Source organism: Bufo gargarizans, chromosome 6 (genome assembly GCF_014858855.1).
Source record: "Bufo gargarizans isolate SCDJY-AF-19 chromosome 6, ASM1485885v1, whole genome shotgun sequence".
Lineage (NCBI taxonomy): Eukaryota > Metazoa > Chordata > Amphibia > Anura > Bufonidae > Bufo > Bufo gargarizans.
In genome coordinates, this window is record NC_058085.1 from 286,660,374 (window position 1) to 286,680,371 (window position 19,998).

Genomic DNA, 19,998 nt, shown 5'->3' on the forward strand with positions numbered 1-19,998 from the left:
TTGGACACTGACACAAATTTAGTTTTTTTTTACCTGTTTACTAAAACATATTCAAGTTATAGTTATATAATGGACATAAAGTCCAGACTTTTAGATTTCATTTGAAATCCACATTAAAACTGGATAAAGGGTTTAGAAGTTTCAGCTTCTTTACAAGTGGTACCCTGTTTATTAAGGGACCAAAAGTAATTGGGCAATTGACTCAAAGGCTGTTTCATGGGCAGGTGTGGGCAATTCCTTCATTATTTCATTTTGAATTAAGCACATAAAAGGCCTGGAGTTGATTTGAGGTGTGGTGCTTGCATTTTGAAGATTTTGCTGAGAAGTAAACATGCGGTCAAAGGAGCTCTCCATGCAGGTGAAAAAAGCCATCCTTCATCTGCGAAAACAGAAGAAGAAAAAAACATCCGAAAATTGCTACACTATTAGCAGTGGCAAAATCTACAGTTTGGTGCATCCTGAGTAAGAGAGAAAGCACTGGTGACCTCAACAATGAAAAAAGACCTGGACGCCCACGAAGATAACAGTGGTGGATGATCGCAGAATAATTACCATGGTGAAGAGAAGCCCCCTCACAACAGCCAACCAAGTGAACAACAGTCTCCAGGATATAGGCGTATCAATATCCAAATCTACTATAAAGAATACAGAGGGTTCACTGCACGGTGCAAGCCTCTCATAAGCCTCAAGAATAAGAAGGCTAGATTGGTAAAAAAACATCTTAAAAAACCAGCGCACTTCTGGAAGAACATTCTTTGGACAGATGAAACCAAGATCAACCTCTACTAGAATGATGGAAAGACAAAAGTATGGTGAAGGCATTGTACAGCTCATGATTCAAAGCATACCAGATCATCTGTAAAACACGGCGGAGGCAGTGTGATGGCTTGGTCATGCATGGCTGCCAGTGGCACTGGGTCCCTAGTGTTTATTGATGATGTGACACAGGACAGAAGCAGCCGGATGAATTCTGGGGTTTTCAAAGACATACTGTCTGCTCAAATCCAGCCAAACTGATTGGTCGGCGTTTCATAATACAGATGGACAATGACCCAAAAAGCCAAGCCATAAAGCCAAAGCGCAACCCAGGAATTTATTAAAGGAAAAATGTGGAATATTCTTGAAAGGCCGAGTCCGTCTCCTGATCTGAACCCAATAGAGCTTTTCACTTGTTAAAGACTAAACTTCTGACAGAAAGACCCGCAAACAAACAGCAACTGAAAACCGCTGCAGTAAAGGCCTCGCTGAGCATTAAAATGGAGAAAACGCAGCGTCTGGTGATGGCCATGAGGTCAAGACTTCAGGCAGTCATTGCCAACAAAGGGTTTACAACCAAGTTAGTAATAAAGTTAGTAATAAAATTAACATTTTATTTACTGTTATTTAATTTGTCCAATTACTTTTGAGCCCCTGAAATAAAGGGATTGAGTTTAAAAAATGCTTTAGTTCCTCACATTTTGCAATCATTTTGTTCAACCCACTGAATTAAAGCTGAAAGTCTGAACTTCAACTACATCTGAATTGTTTTGTTTAAAATCCATTGTGGTAATGTACAGAACAGAAATGAGAAAAATGTTGTCTCTGGCCAAATATATATGGACCTAACTGTATATTATGTTCAGACATGCACATGTCATCATGCCAAGGTGAGATTAGCACCCCCTCCCAATGTCACATAGACATGGGAGCTACCTAGCAGTAATGAATTGCAACATACAATACTGTTCCAATACAATCCGGCCACAGCAATGTATACATATTGTGTTGCTGTTTTCTAGGGACTGACTGGACCTGATGGGAAACCTGGCCCTGATGGACCACCAGGAGAACGGGTAGGTGACCTTTGTAAGATGTAATTAAAGGGTTCCTCTCAAACTTTGATTTAGATTATTTGGCTGCTAATGTTGAGAATTCTGAAAGAAAAGCAGTAGTCTGATGAAGAAAAGGGCTTAATTGCCACTGAAATACAGTAAAAAATGGTTGCATTCTTCCAAAAAACTGTGCCATAGCTGCCCAAAGGTTGTGCGTAGTATTGCATCTCATCTCCACTGGAGGGAATTGACTGAGCTGCATTACCCATACAACCTGTAGACAGGTGTGGCACTGTTTTCTCTTCTGTGATTTGCATATGTTTTTGTACTCTCGATTATCATGAACTTCTACTTATCTTTTTCAAGTTTACCCCAAGAATATCCAGTTTACCTTACCATCATCCATAACCTCCATCATGGTTTTCTGTCATAATCCATTTCCATTTCCATTATTATCCTCTTCTCCTTACTTTAGCCTCTTTTTCACCTATTAATCAACATCCTACTATCATCATCCATGACCATCATGCCCAACATCAAGACTATCTTCAACAACCCATTTCCAGCTATTGTCACCCATCTCTTATATACAGTAATCAGGCGTGTCATCAACATCAGCTCATTTTTATTCACATCCAACTATCAATACCCACCATAATCAACATCAAAACTATATGAATCAATATCCCATTGCCATCATCTATATCCGCTATAAACACAGACCGATCATAGTCATCATCAATACTATCACCAACATTATGATAATGATCAACATTAAGACTATCATCATCGACATCCTATTTCTATAATCATCCACACGACCCTCATCATTCATCTCTTATATAATCAACCATAGGAGTATCATCAACACCAGCTCATGATCATCAATCATCATCCACATCCCACTATCATTATCCATCATGATCAAGATTATCATCAACCTCCCATATCCATCACCAACATCATAATTCCATCTGTCATCATCCACGTCCCACTATCATCATCTATCTCATATCTATTTAACATTAAGGGGAGATTTATGGAGCACTCTGTGCCAGAATTGTAGCTTGCATATTTTGCACAAACTTTTGCACTACTTTTGTGAAGAAATGGGAGGACAGTTGGCAGGGCCTGCCAGGCCCAACACTTTTAAGATGATATATGCCACTTTTCTGTCGCACATACAGGATATACTCCAGTTTTCTGGTATATATCTGTTGCAGATTGCAGCACAAAGGTTATTTGCGCCGTGATCTGCAACTTTTCCTCGCTCTTGCCCGGTAAAAAAAAAGGGCGTGTGGGCGGGGAAGGGGGAGGCCTGCCAGGCCCATCTTATCATTTTCTACGCCTGTTTTAGGTGTAGAAAATGTTCAATAATTACACCAGCAAGGAAGCTGGCGTAGATTTAGAACGGCGGTGGATGCACTGAAGTTATGTAGAGGCTGGCACCTCTACATAACTTTGGCGGATCCACCGCTAGTGCAGGGGTTATTACAATCGCCATCTAAAACGCATGTTTTAATAAATGACCCCCATAAGATCCAAGATCTATGCCAGCTAGAGTCTGGATTTTTCATAGACTTCCTGACTCCTCAAAAATGTGCTAAAATTATTCAGACATGTGGCTCTTAATAAGTTTGGCGCATTTCAATCCACTGCAAAAAAGACAATGACTGGCATTAGAAACTTCAGCCTTGATACATTTCCTTCCCCCAAGACTTAACTTAAAGGGATTGTTTCACCCCAGACTCTGGAGGCATATCACTAGGATGTCTGATAGGTACAGGTCCTACCTCTGGGGCCCACAACTATCTTTAGAACGGAGCTCACTTCACACAGCGCATGTTTGGCCTCCTATTACACATTGTGGCCATATCCAAGCAACATGCTCCCAATGTCTGAGGTGAGGCAACTCCTTTAACACTAATAACACTTATCCGTCATCATCACTAATTGATTTGATTTGTCAGTATCCACATCCCACTATTATCATCCATCATAATCAACATCAGGATTGTCATCATCCAGGTCTCTTGGTAGATCCTTTCACCACATCTACAATTTTAGAAGAATAAAAGAATATTGGCATTTCTCTAATAGATCCAAGTTCTGATATCAGAACACGGCCCAGCATAATGGAGTTTATGAGGCCTTTGTAGAACTTAAAGGAGTATACCAGTTGTAAGAAGTTGACCTGCCACTCCGTTCATTTCGGGAGGCCCCAAGGGGTATGGGGTCCCCTTTCTTGTGATTGGTAGGGTCTCAGTTGTATGACCCCTACTGATCTAATAGTTCAGTCTTGTGGATAGGGGATAGCTTCTCACATCTGGAATACTCCTTTAAAGTACAGAATAATTTCCTCTGGTAGTCCAAACATACTCTAGTCCAGGGCTCAGCAACCTACAGCACCCCAGCTGCTGTGAAACCACAATTACCAGCATGCTCCATTCATTTGTATGGGAGTTCGGAGAAGAGCAGAGTAAATATGCATGCCGGGAGTTATAGTTTCACAACAGCTGGAGTGCCAGAGGTTGCCTACCCCTGCTCTAGTCCAACATGATTTGAGCAAAAGATCCATGAGTTTAGAGGCAATCCATCACCATCAATCATAATCGACATCAAGAGTATCATGTTTTAAAAAAGGGGTATAGTTGTCAATGCCAACCCATTTCCATTTTTTCTATCACTATTCACATCCCACTATCTTCATTAATCATAGGCAATATTAAGAGTATTAACATCAACACTATCCCATTTCCATCTATCATCATCCACATACCACTATCATCATAATCCACATCAGGAGTATCATCATCAACACCAGCTCATTTTCATATATCATCAACGGCATCCAACTATGATCATACATAATAATTAAGATCAGGAGTATCATCATCAACAACAACCCATTGCTTTGGATCATCATCTGCATCCCACTATCAACATGCATCATAATCAACATTAAGACTATAATCACATCAACTCATTTTCTTTTATCATCTACTTCTTCTCTTTGTCACTGTTAACTCCCCAACATTGCCACCCTCAACCTAGTCTAACATGATTCAGTTTCCTCTCCCATCATTCTTCTGTCCTTATCTATACTTTCACCACATCTTCATTTTAACCCCTGTCAACAACATCATTCATTGCCCTCTATTATCATCATCTATTTGCTTATTTCATCATCATCATGAAAATCTCTATATAATCAACTGCTGTACTTCTATATTATGATGCATCATTATTCATTTCATCATCCTTTTTCACCAATTATCATTATTCAGCTTAACAACAGTAAAGGAATAGGCATTCTGAACTTAGCAGGAGAGCTGTATAAAGCAAAAGGCAAAATCACCAGGCCAGGCACTCATATCTAGATACATCATATATCTAGATGATTGATCATCAGGTTAATAATTAAGCTGTGTAGACCACGAGACACCCGCAAAAGGCAGTGTGACTCATTTCGGGGAATCCAAACCATCTAGGATTCAACACATAGAAACTGATATTTTTATATTAGCAGGCGATCATAAGACTGGGGCAATTCATAGAACTTGAAGGTGTCTAGTTACTGTTAGAAACAAGTTAGAGCCATTGAGGTTAGATATAAAGACCTGGTGATTATGACCAGTCCATTTAAGCTTATGTTGGGTGTGTTGTATATTTACATGTATGACCATCCATAGATGAGATAAGTATGGAGCCCTTATGGATGTTGATCAAGTTACATGAGCTTATCAATGTGTATCTTGTTTTAGGGAAACATTGGACCACCTGGGCCTGATGGACCTGCAGTGAGTATTGACCTACACTTTATGTTCTAGACCACACAACCATGCCTCTACCAAGTTATATGTATAGGTAGGGCTTACTATTCAAATAACACTTTTGTTTTGGTTAAACCTCGAAGCTTCTTATGCTTCACGTTGACATTGAGGAGATTCATTCTACTGTCCATCATTACCCACCATGGAATGAATTCCAGCACAGCAGAGAAGGAAAAAAATTAGCTGCTTCCCTTCTTTTTGAAGATCCACTATCATTATTTTTAGTAAAATTTGGATCCACCATGTTGGATTTTTGTAGCACATCCCTTACTGGTTTTAGGGGAACAAGAAAGTGTCCAGGAGACACTCCTCCTGCCTCTTTCCATAGAAATTAATGAGAACGTTTGGTCATGATTGGTTCAAATGTGACAACTACTGGCCAACATGCTCTAGATGCCATTGGCAGTATGTATGGCCAGTGAGTTGTATAAAGGAGAGATGCCTCCTTATTAAAACCTCATATGGGTCCCACTGCTGGTGCTACTCCATTGCATTACACCCCACCATACAGGTACAGAAAGGCCCAAAGCTTTACCCTCTATCTATCATTACCTTCTGGCCAATTTCTCTTCAAGTGTAAGCCTGAGCTGCCCCCTACCCGATCAATTCTCAGTTCTATTGTCTATGGCTGACTCAATGATTTTATATTTGTTCTTGTTTTTAGGGAAGAGGACCACCTGGACCTCCCGTAAGTCTGTTACATAACTATATATTGTGGTATAAACTGAGTTTTAATCATATAGACACATTACATGGCTCGTCTAAGTGTTCTTGGTAATATCAAATAACCAGCTTGCATTCTTCATGTTTGGACCTCTTGTCTTTGCCTATCCATCTTTGATCTTCAGATGCCATGGGCCTTGTTTCTGTCCTCCTCTAATAGCCAGACTGTCATTCCTTGGTCATCATCCCATGTCTACATTCTTTGTTTAGTTTTTTCTTGGTTGCCTTTCCTAGTATAACTGGTGTCTGTACTGTTCTACTAGGGTCTTGCTGGACCAAGTGGTTTACCAGGCGGTAAAGGGCCCCAAGGTCCTGCGGTAAGTTTTTTCGCCATATATGGTACATTGGACTTGCTGTGATACTGTTCCAGTATTCATATAGGGATATTCGACTTTTATTCAGATGTATCAATTGTAAAAATGCCATACAGTGCTCGAAGAACTGCACTATTTAGTGCCCAAAATAAGTTTGCTTTAATTTTTCTGGATAAAAAATACTACTATTCAATGCTCAATAAGTTAGGAGCTTCTGCAATGTGCACAGTGACATGCAGATATATGGAATGTCACCTCTGCAAAGAATCATTGTCCTCATCGCTAAAGCGGTTAGACCAATGAGGACCATGACCGGCATGGCTTCTGCAGTAAGATGCTATATACAGGAGGGACCACTCTGCAATTTGTAAACAAGTAGTGGACATAGGGCCGGACCAGCACAGCAGAAAAAAGCGCTTGAGAAAGGGATGTAAAATATTTTTTTTTATTCTAATCTACAGCAGGGCTTCTCCAAAAAATTGTATTATCTCGGGCAACCCTTTTAAGAATCTTTCTCTTGGTTTTGTTTGATATTTGTCCTTATTTTTCAGGGACCTTCTGGCCCACCTGGACTTCCTGGGCCTCCAGGACCACCAGGCCCTCCAGTAAGTCATATCAACAACATGTATTTTACTGTACACTAATGATAGGACACACATGGCTGAGGTGTACTATTCTTCTGTCAAAAGAGAACACCTAGATTTCATTTCTTAAGATTCCTAAAGAAAAAATAGTTACTGTGTTAGCCAGTAGAAAAATGTTATATCCGTATTCCTGATGAAAAGTCCTACGTTATCTCAACAGCTTGATATGTAACATCATTGCTCTTATAATATCTGTCATCCATTTTGCTCCCTACTCCACCTGTAGACATGGATATTGTTTTCACTGGGGAGAAGGATGTAAGCCGCTGTTAGAAACCTAAAATCCAGCATGCTTGGAAGGGAAGAGTCAGGACATCTCCATACACATTAGATAGTCTGCCAATCCCACCAAAATTTACTGGTTTGGTCAAATTTCATTAAATGTGTATGGCCAGTTTAGCATGTAGGACTACACAAGTAAAATTACAGATGGTTGATCATGCACTATCTATTCAACATATAATTTTGCCCTCTGTTACTGTAGGGTATTCCTGGAGTTGTTCCTGATAGCAATGGAGACCTCCAGGTAAGTACTTTTTGAATGTGGGGTTGTTTGTTTTGTTTTTCTTTGTTTTTTATTCCATAAAGCAGAAATAACTGAAAAAACACTTTGTAGTGTTCCAACAGGAAATTTTATTTTCAATTTGACAAATCTAAATCTCCTCCTAATAATGACTAGATTACCGTATATGATTACTAGATTGGATTAGACTATATCAGTGCTAAAATCCCAAATGCAGAATTTGTCAGAAACTAGAACCAATAATTTGATCTTGTCAGTTACTGGACTGCCAATGACTGAATCCAGTGACTAAACCTTACCAATGACTAGATCCAGCCTATGACTGCATCTTAGTAATGAGTAGAATAGTGAGTATAAATAGTCTGACAATTACTAGATCTCATTAATAAATAGATCCCAAGGGCAGATAGCCATAACTTATATTTAACTAGATCTAAGTTGATCTTGTGACTAGATCCAGTGACTTGATACTGTCAATGTCTTGGTCTTGTCAGTGACTGGGGCAATTACTTAATCTTGTCAATGTCTGCGTCCAATTAATAATTAGATTCTTTCGATGACCAAATCCACTGGCTAGGTCTCTTCAGTAACTAGATCCATGGATTAGGTCCAATGACTCAATGCTGTGAATGATTAGCTCAAATTAGTTACTAGATTTGGTCAGTGACTAGATTTCAATAGTAAGTAGATCCAATCCTAGTGACTTGGTCAATTCAAAACTAGATTGTGTCAATAACTAGATCTCATCAATAACTGTCAATAAGAAATGTTGAAATCCAGTGACCAAACCCTATCAATGACAATCCTGTCAATGATTTCTTTAGATGGATAGATCTTATCAATAACTAGATTTATTAACTGGATCGCATTAATGACTACTTCCAATAACTAGGACTAGGGACACATATTTAGAGTGGTTGTCACTACTGCTTCCTTCCTGTTGCTTACACAGCAGTGAATTGGAATCAGTATTTTCATAGACTTGTCATAATGCATCATGCTCAATTTAGGGCATTTTTATACATGGAGTCTTATTAGAGTATTAGTGCAATTTCCCTCTAACTTACATTAGTGTACTACAGCTTTGTTTTTATCTTTTGTGTTATTTTTTCATCATTTGTGATAAAATATATAATGACTGACTAATAGGTCAGTGAGGATAATATGTGCATTTGATGATGTATGTTTTTTTCACCAGTGTCCAGCTGTTTGCCCACCAGGACCTCCTGGTCCCCCAGGAATGCCAGGTTTTAAGGTAATTTGAAACAATTAGAACCCCTCATTACTGATTGGCCAGACCTCCCTTTTAGTATGTGCCAATCTAGTTGATAAAGTTTTAAACTGTGACAATGGGGTTTGTATTGGTTAGTTGTCTACCACATGGTCTATGCTGCCCAGAAAAGGGATGGTTACATGCAAGTAATTTTTTATTGTGTTACCAAAGTCAACATTGTAATGTTATCCCATCTCCTAAATTTCAGCCTGCTATGTGGCTTTCCCTTTATCCAATATTACAGATCCAATATGCTGTAGATCACATTCTATAGGACCCCTGTCTATAACCAAGAGCCAAGAATCATGGAATACTGCTGGTGTACAATATACTATACAACCACTGACTTTCAAGGGTGTCTAGCAATGCTGCTTCACATTTGTTATTTCACATTTGTGCTTTTGGTTTTGGGACACATTGTCCTGACAATCCATGATGTGATCTAACAGATTCTACATGGTTCTATAGATCCCCTTAATTCCTCATGGTTCAGATCTTTAACTGGCTGGATCTACTGGATTCTGTCATGATGAATTTCTCACTGATCTGTTATATGATATGGTTTAGATTAATTGATCTCAGGTTTCACTGGTCACATCCAGGTATTAATCGTTATATGATGTGTTTTACAGGGACACACAGGACACAAAGGAGAACGAGGGGAACTTGGAAAAGATGGTCAGAAGGTAATGCTAAAGTGTCCAGGACTCTCTCTGGAATGGGGCATGGTCACATGAGGCACAATTACAAATTTTACCCCATAGTTATTATTGGTTGTTTGTTATGAACCTGATGGCAATTACCCATCAGTACAAGATGATCCTAGACAACACATGTACGCATGTAAGGCTCCAAAGTTGGCCAGGGAAATGCAATTGACAAGTTGCTTATAGCAACAATGGTAGATCCTTGAAACCAGTGCAAAAGTTATACTGTGGACCCACAAGGTTTTGCGGTCTGGTTGCTATCCTGACAACCCATATTGCTATGTCACAGCCAGTAATAGATCATCTATGTGATGACCTTGTTCACCTTCCAACATTTTTCCACCAGCATATGAAATTATGTGCCTAGAGAACCTGGTGAATACCTGATCATGTCCTCAAAGTCAGGCTCCTGAGCTAGGACTAGTCACCATGGCACAGTGACACCAACCAGAGTAGTGGATCAAACCAGTTATTGAAACTTGTTTTACTGGTATCGTCACCTAGGGATCCACTGTTAGACAAATTTAACTGCATGAAGTAGGATTGGGAATGTATGCTTATTAAAGTCCTGCAACGCATGCCCAGCAGTTCACTTGTCGCTAGTTGAGTGATAATTCCACAAGACCTTCACCCCATAGATCAATTATATCCAATATTGGTGCTGCTTCAGTCATTCGGTGACCACGTGCAGAGCCGATGGCAACATAAACTCAAGCAGATCGTTAAACTGGAACATGATTAGCAGTAAAGTCTTGTTTATTTTTTTATTTTTTCAGTTTGTTGAGTTTAGAAATTATTTGAAGCTTTAACTGAATTTATTACATTTTCTTAAACCCACTGACTCTGTGCTCTTCTCCACAGGGCGATGCGGGTCCTCCTGGGCCAGCGGGAATCCCTGGCAGTGTGGGCTTACAGGTAAATAACACTTCATAGTAAGTTGATTACCAGCTGAAATATGAATGCTGCAGCAGCCTGGGGAACTACAAGTCCCAGCCTCAACTCTAATCGTTGTCATATCATGGAGCGGGTTCTTCACCTGACATGAGCTAGAGCTCTGAAGAAACATACGGTAAGCAAGCTAAATGTCCATGTGCTTTGTCTTTGCAGGGCCCAAGAGGTGCAAGGGGCCTAGTTGGACCTCAGGGACCTGCAGGAGACAGGGTGAGTTCTCCATACAGTGTACAATACATCCATTATTGGATACAATACATCCATTATTACATTATAATGGTGTACATCTGTTGTAAAACTATAACTTCCACCAGCTTTCTGGAAGGTGTAGTCGATGCTTACTTGATTAATTTGATCTTTTTTTTTTTTAAGGGACCCAATGGATTTAGAGGACCCCCTGGTCCTCCAGGACCCCCTGGGAAAGCTGTACGTATGAACTTGAGGCATGTTCCCCATTCCCTGACTCCTTATTGCTTCCATCAGATATGTAACCCTAAAAAAAGCTCACTCTCATTAAATTGTATAGCTGGCAATTCAATACTTAGATGTCATGATCTATATCAGTAAAGTGAATGGGCCCTTACATTCTCCTTCAGATCTGCATGGATAACCAAACATTTCTGACCTCAAAGTTTCTCATCAACCATGAATCATCCATCAGTCTGTCTGTCATTTCAGGGGGATCAAGGCGTAGGAGGACCTCAGGGATATCCTGGACCTAAAGGTGACTCTGTAAGTGACTTTTGTTTTACACACTAAAGATATACACATCTCTCATAAGCTATGCTTGAGCCACATCACACATAGAAACATTTATACTGTATATGGTGATAGGACCCTAGATTCCATGGTAGCCATAGCACTCGTCCAAGAGGAGTCTAAGTGCTAACCCATCATATCATTGGTAATTTTTGTTGTCCTGTAATACCGGGGGTATCATAATATACATACATGTGTTTGGAGCCAACAATCTGAGAATCATGATTGCTTCATATATGTGTAAATGTGTGGTATGTGATGAATACTTTGGTTATATGTATGGTTTTGTACTTTTTTTTAGGGAAAAGCTGGTCCCAAGGGGATGCCAGGTGGTCCAGGTCCCATAGGAGAGCCAGTAAGTGATCAAATGCCTTTTGTGTTGATGTTGCTTTGGGCCAAGATGCATTTGTTTCTGCCAGTAGGATGCAATATGCATAGAGGCAAAGCCATCAGCAGTGTAGTATGGTTGGCTCTGGTCTCTAGCCTGGTACCAATGTAGCTGATTTTCACTGCACTGCACTATGGAGGTCATCAAGTTATATCATGACCTTAAAATGTGAATTTGCCTTTGGAATGTTATTGATCTTGGCAATTGCTCTTTTTGTAGGGAATGCCAGGGAAGGATGGGCGTGACGGGACCTCTGGCCTGGACGGTGAGAAGGTTTGTACTGCTGGGAAAGATATGGAATAAGTCACATGGAGGGAGATTTTATTTAGGCAGGATAGGAATTGGTCAACTCATGAAATGTAATGGGGAAGGGTGTAGACAATGTTGATTTGCAGGCAGAAGGGGCTGGTACAGGTAGGCTCTTGCTGCAAAGCCAGAGGGCTATATAAGCTTTGTTGGACTGCAATGCAGCACCTGCAAGTCCTCATGGTGTTGTCACTGTATTCATTACAAACATCTCTTTGCTATCAAATTATCTCTGTGGTAGACTCTGTGGTTTATTATTGTATCTCATGAATCATGACATGCGACCATAAGTTCTTGCGACTTGTGTTTTCAGGGTGATCGTGGAAGGCCAGGAGTTCCTGGTGAGAAGGGGCCAAATGGACTCCCAGTAAGTATGTTATATTGCTATGACTTTGTTGGGTACTAGAAGTAGGAAAGATATTTAACATTGGGTGTCAAGGGTGTCCACGGGGTCAGTCAGGTATTGTATAGAGATACTGAGAAAATGTATAATGCAGTAGTAAAAACTCAGTGTCTGAGATTCCAGTGTTTAGTACAGCCCCAGTGGAGAGCACCTTAACTGGCAAGGCAATGCTCCTCTGGAATCCTGTGAAGAATGTATGCAATCAAGCTCTTAACAAGCTCTGTCTCTAACACTCCCAGATGTAAGGTAGCTATCCTATAAGTTCAAACTTTAAGGGGCATTGAGACATGACTTGGTTAATAGTTAAGCCAGCATCTCATCTGCAGACAGCTGTTTTGGGGTGATTGCCTCTCATCAGGGCAGAGCAGAAAATACTGGCTTAAGAGGGTGAGAGCTCTAGGTCAGGATTTGGGGTATACAATATCTCCTTATGGAGAGATCCTTAAATAGTGTGGGGAGTCTTATAGGCCATACATACATGCTCCTCTGCATACCTTTTTTTGCATACCTTCTTCCCAGAATTCCAAAGTATTCCCAGTATGGAAAAGAAACCAATGGTCTGGCATGTCTAATAGTGGAAATGCGTGTTATATTTATTCATTCAGCTAAAAATGTGCACCATGTACATCATAAGGGCAACATTTTGGGCTATAATTGTTGAAGTTCTTTTTGCAGGTGCCCCCACTGCCTGTCAGTGTGACTTTGCAACATCAGGCAGTGTGCTCATGTCTTTGCTTGAAAAGGGGACTCAACAATTATAGCCTGAAACATTGCCTTTATTTATTGATACATGTTGTAAATTATTTGGCTAGATGAATAAATGTATCAAATGTTGAAGCAATAAAACTATGCAGTGATGTTTATAGTTGGCATACAATACTATCGTAACCGGCTGGTAGGATGGGTCAGAAGACGGGTACCAACAAAAGTGTTGAGTGCTGTTGTCCCCTAGAGTCAAATGTATCACTGAGGTATACTCATAGACTGGTTACTTATGTTTTATCTTCAATGTTTCTGTACCATTAGGGGCTTCCTGGCAAAGCTGGAACTAAGGGAGAGAAAGGTCAACTGGTAAGTGACTATACATATTATCTATGGACATGTTACGTATACAGTTTTGCTATATTCGTTATGTCTTGCAGAGACATTACATTGTTCACTGCTATTCCTCTTTCAGGGCGCCCATGGAGAACTAGGAGAAGCCGGCCCCTCTGGAGAGCCAGGTATTCCCGTATGTATCCACCAACACCCAATGGCAATGCATTTGTACACATACCAGACAAAGAGTAGATGGAACCAAACCAGGATACCTCCCATCGTTCTGATGATCTCACCATCCATAACCCCATAACTGAAATAAGGGGTCAATAGGAGTAAAGGAGGACCCAAATAATAAAAGTTGAATTACCTACTGTGCTGTTAGGCTGTCATTACATCTTCCCCAAGCTAAGTTACAAGGTTTATCTTATGTTTTAGGGTGAAGCTGGACCTCCAGGAGAAAGAGGAGTGGCTGGACCCAGAGGAGGATCTGTAAGTGGACATGGTGATACCTAATGTTCTTTAACCTAATGTTGATCCATCTGCTACATTGTAGGAAAGCAGCTGTGAACATCACAGACTTGAACTCAGAGAAGAACCAGAACTTGATATATAGCCACACATATAGGATAGGTTGTGTCCAATCACTTGATGGGAGACAGCTAACAAACCGGCTATAGCTCATTGGAATGGAAATACATTAGCTTCACTTAGAGCAGTGATGGCGAACCTTTTAAAGGCCGAGTGCCTAAACTGCAACCCAAAACCCACTTATTTATTGCAAAGTGCCAACAAAGCAATTTAACCTGAATACTATGCTGTTTATAGAGCGCCCTGCGCTGATGAAAGGCAGGAAAAGTCTAAGGCATATTGTACACTATAGACTTTTTCAGAGAGTGCGGGTGCCCACAGAGAGCGCTCTGAGTGCCGCCTCTGGCACCCGTGCCATAGGTTCGCCATCACTGACTTAGAGCCTCAGGCAAAGTTTCAGCACTAGCTCCCATTTTTACACGGAGAAGAGAGATAAATAGTGGAGATCCTCAGTTTCAGGGTCTTCAAGGTTAACCTCACTCTTAGTTAAGCTCACATGATCATTTTGCTAGATAATGGATGATTTGATAAACTGCCATAACAAATATTTGCAGTCAATGAGATTTCACTTGTTCCATAGCCAGAGATTATGGACCTCTCAAGAACCATAAGACTTGGTTATAATGCTCATAAAGCTCACAGACATGTTCTACAGGCTTTCACAAATGGAGAAGGAAATTCACAATATTGAACGTTCCCTCAGTTTCCTTCCATTTAGTGCTGGTTCACACCATCAGACCTTTTCTGCCTATGATGAGACTGAAAAGCTAGTTTCCTTTCACACCCTTCCATATTATGGTTAGAGGAGTCCTGTGCAGGTTAGAATTTCCCATAACACATGGAATTAGTTTCAACTAAAGCTATAGACCCCATGCCCAATGGGGCCTCAAAGTTGCAGCATGTGCTTCTTTTATGACTTATACGCCAAAACGGGCACATGCACAAAGAAATTTCTCTTTATCTTCTAAAGGAAATGACCTCTATACCGGTAGTTGAAAGTCGTTTATGTTCTTTGTCAGCTATGGTGTAACTGAACTAGACTATCACCTAAAAACTTTAATGCATTCTTTTCTGCAGGGTGGTGTCGGTCTCCCAGGACCAATTGGTACTCCCGGAGTGCGTGGCTTCCAGGTTGGTGGTTCATTCTTTCAGATAAAAATATTACGATAAATGATTTCCATTCTATGAAATTGACTACAAAGCAGACACAGTGGACAAGTAGAATGTTTATACTGCATTGTCTCTTAATCTGAAGTATGAACCCAGAAGTGGGCCAAAGATGGTCCCTGGATATCATAGCACCAGCATTATTAGGACTACTAGATGACATGGATGCAACACTATGTCAGTTACCAGAGTATTGGTGGTTCCATGGGACATCAAAGCAGGTCTACTGTGGGATTGTATCCGTGGATGTAGTAATAGGGGTGCAAATGTAGCAGTCTCACTCAGGCCCAGGTCCCACATAAGAAGACACTAGTATTATAAATGGTACAAGGTGGCAGAGCAGGACCTGATACAGATTTTACACTGGGCCCATGAGCTTTACGTTATACCTCTGACCCACCAAATAATATGTAGGGGATCAGTAGTTTGAATTTTATGGTAATAGTTTACATAGTGTCATTATAATGGTTGTAATAAAAATTCTATACTTTTAAAACAAAATTTATATCTTTTTAAGGGCCCAAAAGGCAACATTGGTGACCCCGGCTTACCTGGACCTACTGGAATCCGTGGTGGATTTGGAGAACGGGTAAGATTTCTGTGGTATAGTGCTGCTTTCTTTTTTTTTTAGCTAGATAGATGGTACTTTGACCCTACATTTGGCTGCATCTAATTATCATCTGAATTAGCATTTACTTTGAATGTACCAGCAGTCAAGCTCTGGATTGTTCTATGATCCAACCATCCAGAATGAATGGCACTGACACCTGACAGACTAAGTTTGTGAGGTACCTGGCCTTTACTGTAATCCCTCATTAAACCCAATTAATCAGCAGTAAATACAAAGGCTGGAGAGTTCACACTGTGCAAGAATGTCTGACGGAAGCCACGGCTTAACCTTATGTCCTCTCTTCCAGGGTCCTGTTGGAGCTGCTGGCCCCAAAGGCGACCAGGTGAGCATGAAATGTTAAAAAGTAACTGCAAAAAAAAAACTTGTATCGTCTTCGGAAAGATGTTTAAGAGACATTCTAGAGTAAGCACAGACCACTGTAAAGCATAAGCACCAACCCAAAAATGTACCACACCCCCATAACAACTGCATAGTGGCCCTATGACAGGACCTCATAACAGCGACAGTCAGGGTGCATCATGACCCCTTGTGGAGTCTGTGGTACCTCTATTTTTCCACATTCCAACCCCTGCCCTGATCCCTAAGTCCCTCACATACGGCTCGTACATAATTAGAAATAACACATTTAGGCCTCATGCACACATCCGTTTTGCGGTCCACAGACCACAAATCGGCAAAACATGGATCCTAGCCGTGTGCATGCATAATTTTTTATTTTTTTTAAACCATGTAGAAATGTCCTATCCTTGTCTGTATAATGGACAAGAATAGGACATGTTCTATCTTTTTGGAGGGGCCGCGAAACAGACATATGGATGCAGACAGCACACAGTATGCCGTCCGTATCTTTTACTGCCCCATTGAAATGAAAGGGTCTGATCTGCATTCTGCAGACAAAAAATACGGTCATGTGTATGAGGCCTTACAGTGATAAAATGCACGCTTTATAATGTTTTCATCACTATCTGTAATAGTTTAATATCAAAGCTGGTACATTTCTACCAACTCCACCCAAAATGGTCTCTGACTCCACGACTCCCAACTTCATAACCCTGAGATTCATAACAGTGCATACCAAAATGACACCGTAACACTGTGCCCATAGCAGCACCAGAGTGCTCCACACTGGTGCCAGATGAGCAGATCTCATAACTGTGCTAGCAGCTGTCCCCATAACAGTACCATTATAACAGCATCGGAATAATACCCCATAACAACGACAGCCATAATACCCCTATGAATAATTCCAGTGAAGTTTTATTTGCTGACTAGACTGCATGTAATTTTGTTTTTGCTTATTTTCAGGGCATTGCGGGTTCTGATGGACTTCCAGGTGAAAAGGGGGAGATGGTAAGTAGCAGGGAGTCCAGAATAATCTGTTATTGGATACTATTAGAGTGTAGGCCTTTGGTAGCGCAGCAAAGTCCCACACTCTGGAGTTGCTGATCATAAAATATGCTTATATTAGTAAATGAAAGACTAAATCATTATTTGTAACAGAAACAGAATGTATATATTTGAATGATCAGTGATGTATGGCATTCTCTGTGTAAGTGCATATACAGTGATAGCTGTCAGTCACGCATAAGACCTCCCCTGTGTACAACTGAACCCAGAAAAAGCAGAGACTAAAATGTATAAATTACAAGTATTGCTGAACCATTTTCCACAAAACTATATATCAATCTGCTCAGCATCTCCTGTTCTATAATATGGTGCTTCCAGATTGCACTACATTTACAGTGCTAATCATGGAGACACATGGCACAGAGTGGCACTTGCCACAGGAATTTTGGATTAGTTGGCTGTTGCAGCTGATGTTGGCCTCTGTATTGTATGGCACATTTCTTTGTATGCTCATTTCTTTTTCCTCTTTGTGTTTTGTAGGGGCCATTTGGACCAGTTGGACAGAAAGGAGAGGTAAAATAATTTTAAGACTGTTTTAATACATAACCTTTGAGCTGAGAAACATCCATTCTTGTGTCAGTGGGTGAGCGACTAAAGTTTGTCCATAAGCCTCAAGGAATATCAGGGTCCATTTAGATCCAGACCTTTCCACTGCATACCAGCATCTTTGGACAGCCATTTAAAAATGAGGGCACCTAATATATACTCAATGTTGTATGCAATGAAGCATTTTGCATATAGTACTGCAAACATATTAATGGCAATAGAGCCAGCCAGATAGTAGTACCTATATAATTGTGCCAGCAATGCTTAGTGCTGCTGGAAATTGGAAAAATATTTGACCTAGATGGCTCCTTCCACTGTCTACTGGCACCAAATCCAAACTGGGAAATGTCTACTGAATTTACAGAATTAAACTACCCAAGATATCAGTATTTTGTAATACTCCCCTGTAATACCACCATACACTCTACACTCCCTGGCCTTAATGCAAGGGAATTGATTACAGGCACTTACGTAATTTTTGCAGTGTGCAGTTTATTTGCTTCTAACTTTTGCATTGCTTTTTGTCTTTCTATCAGCCAGGACTGAGAGGTGAACCCGGCCCCAAAGGTATTTCTGGACCGAATGGAACATCTGGCATACCAGGAATCCCTGGCCCACCAGGTCCAATGGGTTTCCAAGGAGAACAAGGAGTTCCTGGCATCACAGGAAAACCTGGTGTCCCTGTAAGTAGCTTCCTACAAACATCTCTGTATATGCCAGCCTTCTGTGATGAGTGAGCAAGTGTTGTATGTGGTGTCATTTTTATTTGTCTAGTGGAGTCTTGTATAACAGGATGTCTACTATCTCAAACAGTCAGGGACTCTAATTATGTTCTGTTGGGTGGCCACCAATTCCTGTGAGTCTATGTAATGGGCCTTCACAGTAGCTGACATGGTACAAAGAATGCCCTCTATCTCATTTAAAAAAAACTCTTGGAAAACTGTTGAATTTACAATGACTTATGCTTACACTTCTTCTATTAATGGGGTTTTGCCATGTAGAAAATTTGTGGCATATTGCGACGATATGCCACAAATGTCAGATAAGTGCGGGTCCTTCCACTGGGACCCTTTCCCACTGCTGTGAGGCTTTGGCTATTTTCGGAGGACAAATAGCACTAAATGAGAGCAAGCCCTGCGAACACTGCTATGGCTCCATTCAGCACCACAATGTAATAACATTTTTACAAAAGGAAAAACTAAAATTTTGTATAGCTATAAGTATTCAGACCCTTTGCTGTGACACTTGAAATTTAGCTCTGGTTGGCTACCCATTTCTCTTGATCATCTATGAAATGTTTCTACACCTTGATTGGAGTCCACCTGTGGTAAATTCAGTTAATTGGGCAAGATTTGGAAATACACCCTACAGTCTATATATGGTCTCACAGCTGACAATGCATATCAGAGCAAAAAGCAAGCCATGAGTAGGAAAGAACTGCCTGTAAATCAGAGAGACAGGATTGTATGAAGGCACAGACCTGGAGAAGGGTACAAAATATTTCTGCTGCACTTAAAGTTCTCAAGAGCACCGTGGTGTCCATAATTGATAAATGAAATAACAGAAACAACCAGGACTCTTCCGGGAGCTGTCTGCCCCATTAAACTAATAAATCAGGGGAGAAGCCCCTAGGTAAGCGAGGTGACCAAGAACCCAATAGTCACTTTGGCTGAGCTACAAAGATCCTGTATGCAGATGGGAGAAACTTCCAGGTCAACCATAACTGCAGCACTTCATCAATCTGTACTTTATGGCAGAATGGCCAGAAATAAGCCTCTCCTCCGTAAAAGACACATACAAGCCTGTCTGAAGTTTGGGGGAAAAAAGCACCTAATGGACTCTCAGACTGTGAGAAACAAGATTGAACTTTTTGGCTTCAATTCTAAGTGTCATCTCTGGAGGAAACCAGGCATTGATCATCACCTGGCCAATACCATCCCTACAGTGAAGCATGGTGGTGGCAGCATCATGCTGTGGGGTGTT

General features: G+C 40.7%; 1 protein-coding gene across 2 annotated transcripts in view; it reads left to right on the forward strand.

Annotated features, from left to right (window-relative positions):
- The window catches only part of COL9A3 (collagen type IX alpha 3 chain), a 44,389-nt gene that overhangs the window by 19,963 nt on the left and 4,428 nt on the right, over window positions 1-19,998 (forward strand). The window contains exons 5-28 of one of the 2 annotated variants that reach the window (XM_044298901.1): window positions 1,779-1,832; window positions 5,576-5,611; window positions 6,309-6,332; window positions 6,631-6,684; window positions 7,233-7,286; window positions 7,810-7,851; window positions 9,047-9,103; window positions 9,754-9,807; window positions 10,690-10,743; window positions 10,936-10,989; window positions 11,152-11,205; window positions 11,458-11,511; window positions 11,840-11,893; window positions 12,146-12,199; window positions 12,546-12,599; window positions 13,662-13,706; window positions 13,813-13,866; window positions 14,112-14,165; window positions 15,342-15,395; window positions 15,949-16,020; window positions 16,349-16,384; window positions 17,368-17,412; window positions 17,950-17,982; window positions 18,552-18,698. In XM_044298901.1, coding sequence (XP_044154836.1) covers window positions 1,779-1,832; window positions 5,576-5,611; window positions 6,309-6,332; window positions 6,631-6,684; window positions 7,233-7,286; window positions 7,810-7,851; window positions 9,047-9,103; window positions 9,754-9,807; window positions 10,690-10,743; window positions 10,936-10,989; window positions 11,152-11,205; window positions 11,458-11,511; window positions 11,840-11,893; window positions 12,146-12,199; window positions 12,546-12,599; window positions 13,662-13,706; window positions 13,813-13,866; window positions 14,112-14,165; window positions 15,342-15,395; window positions 15,949-16,020; window positions 16,349-16,384; window positions 17,368-17,412; window positions 17,950-17,982; window positions 18,552-18,698 — 1,293 coding nt within the window. Of the gene's footprint in view, window positions 1-1,778; window positions 1,833-5,575; window positions 5,612-6,308; window positions 6,333-6,630; window positions 6,685-7,232; window positions 7,287-7,809; window positions 7,852-9,046; window positions 9,104-9,753; window positions 9,808-10,689; window positions 10,744-10,935; window positions 10,990-11,151; window positions 11,206-11,457; window positions 11,512-11,839; window positions 11,894-12,145; window positions 12,200-12,545; window positions 12,600-13,661; window positions 13,707-13,812; window positions 13,867-14,111; window positions 14,166-15,341; window positions 15,396-15,948; window positions 16,021-16,348; window positions 16,385-17,367; window positions 17,413-17,949; window positions 17,983-18,551; window positions 18,699-19,998 lie in introns of those variants that run through there. The other variant, XM_044298902.1, reaches the window with a different exon arrangement.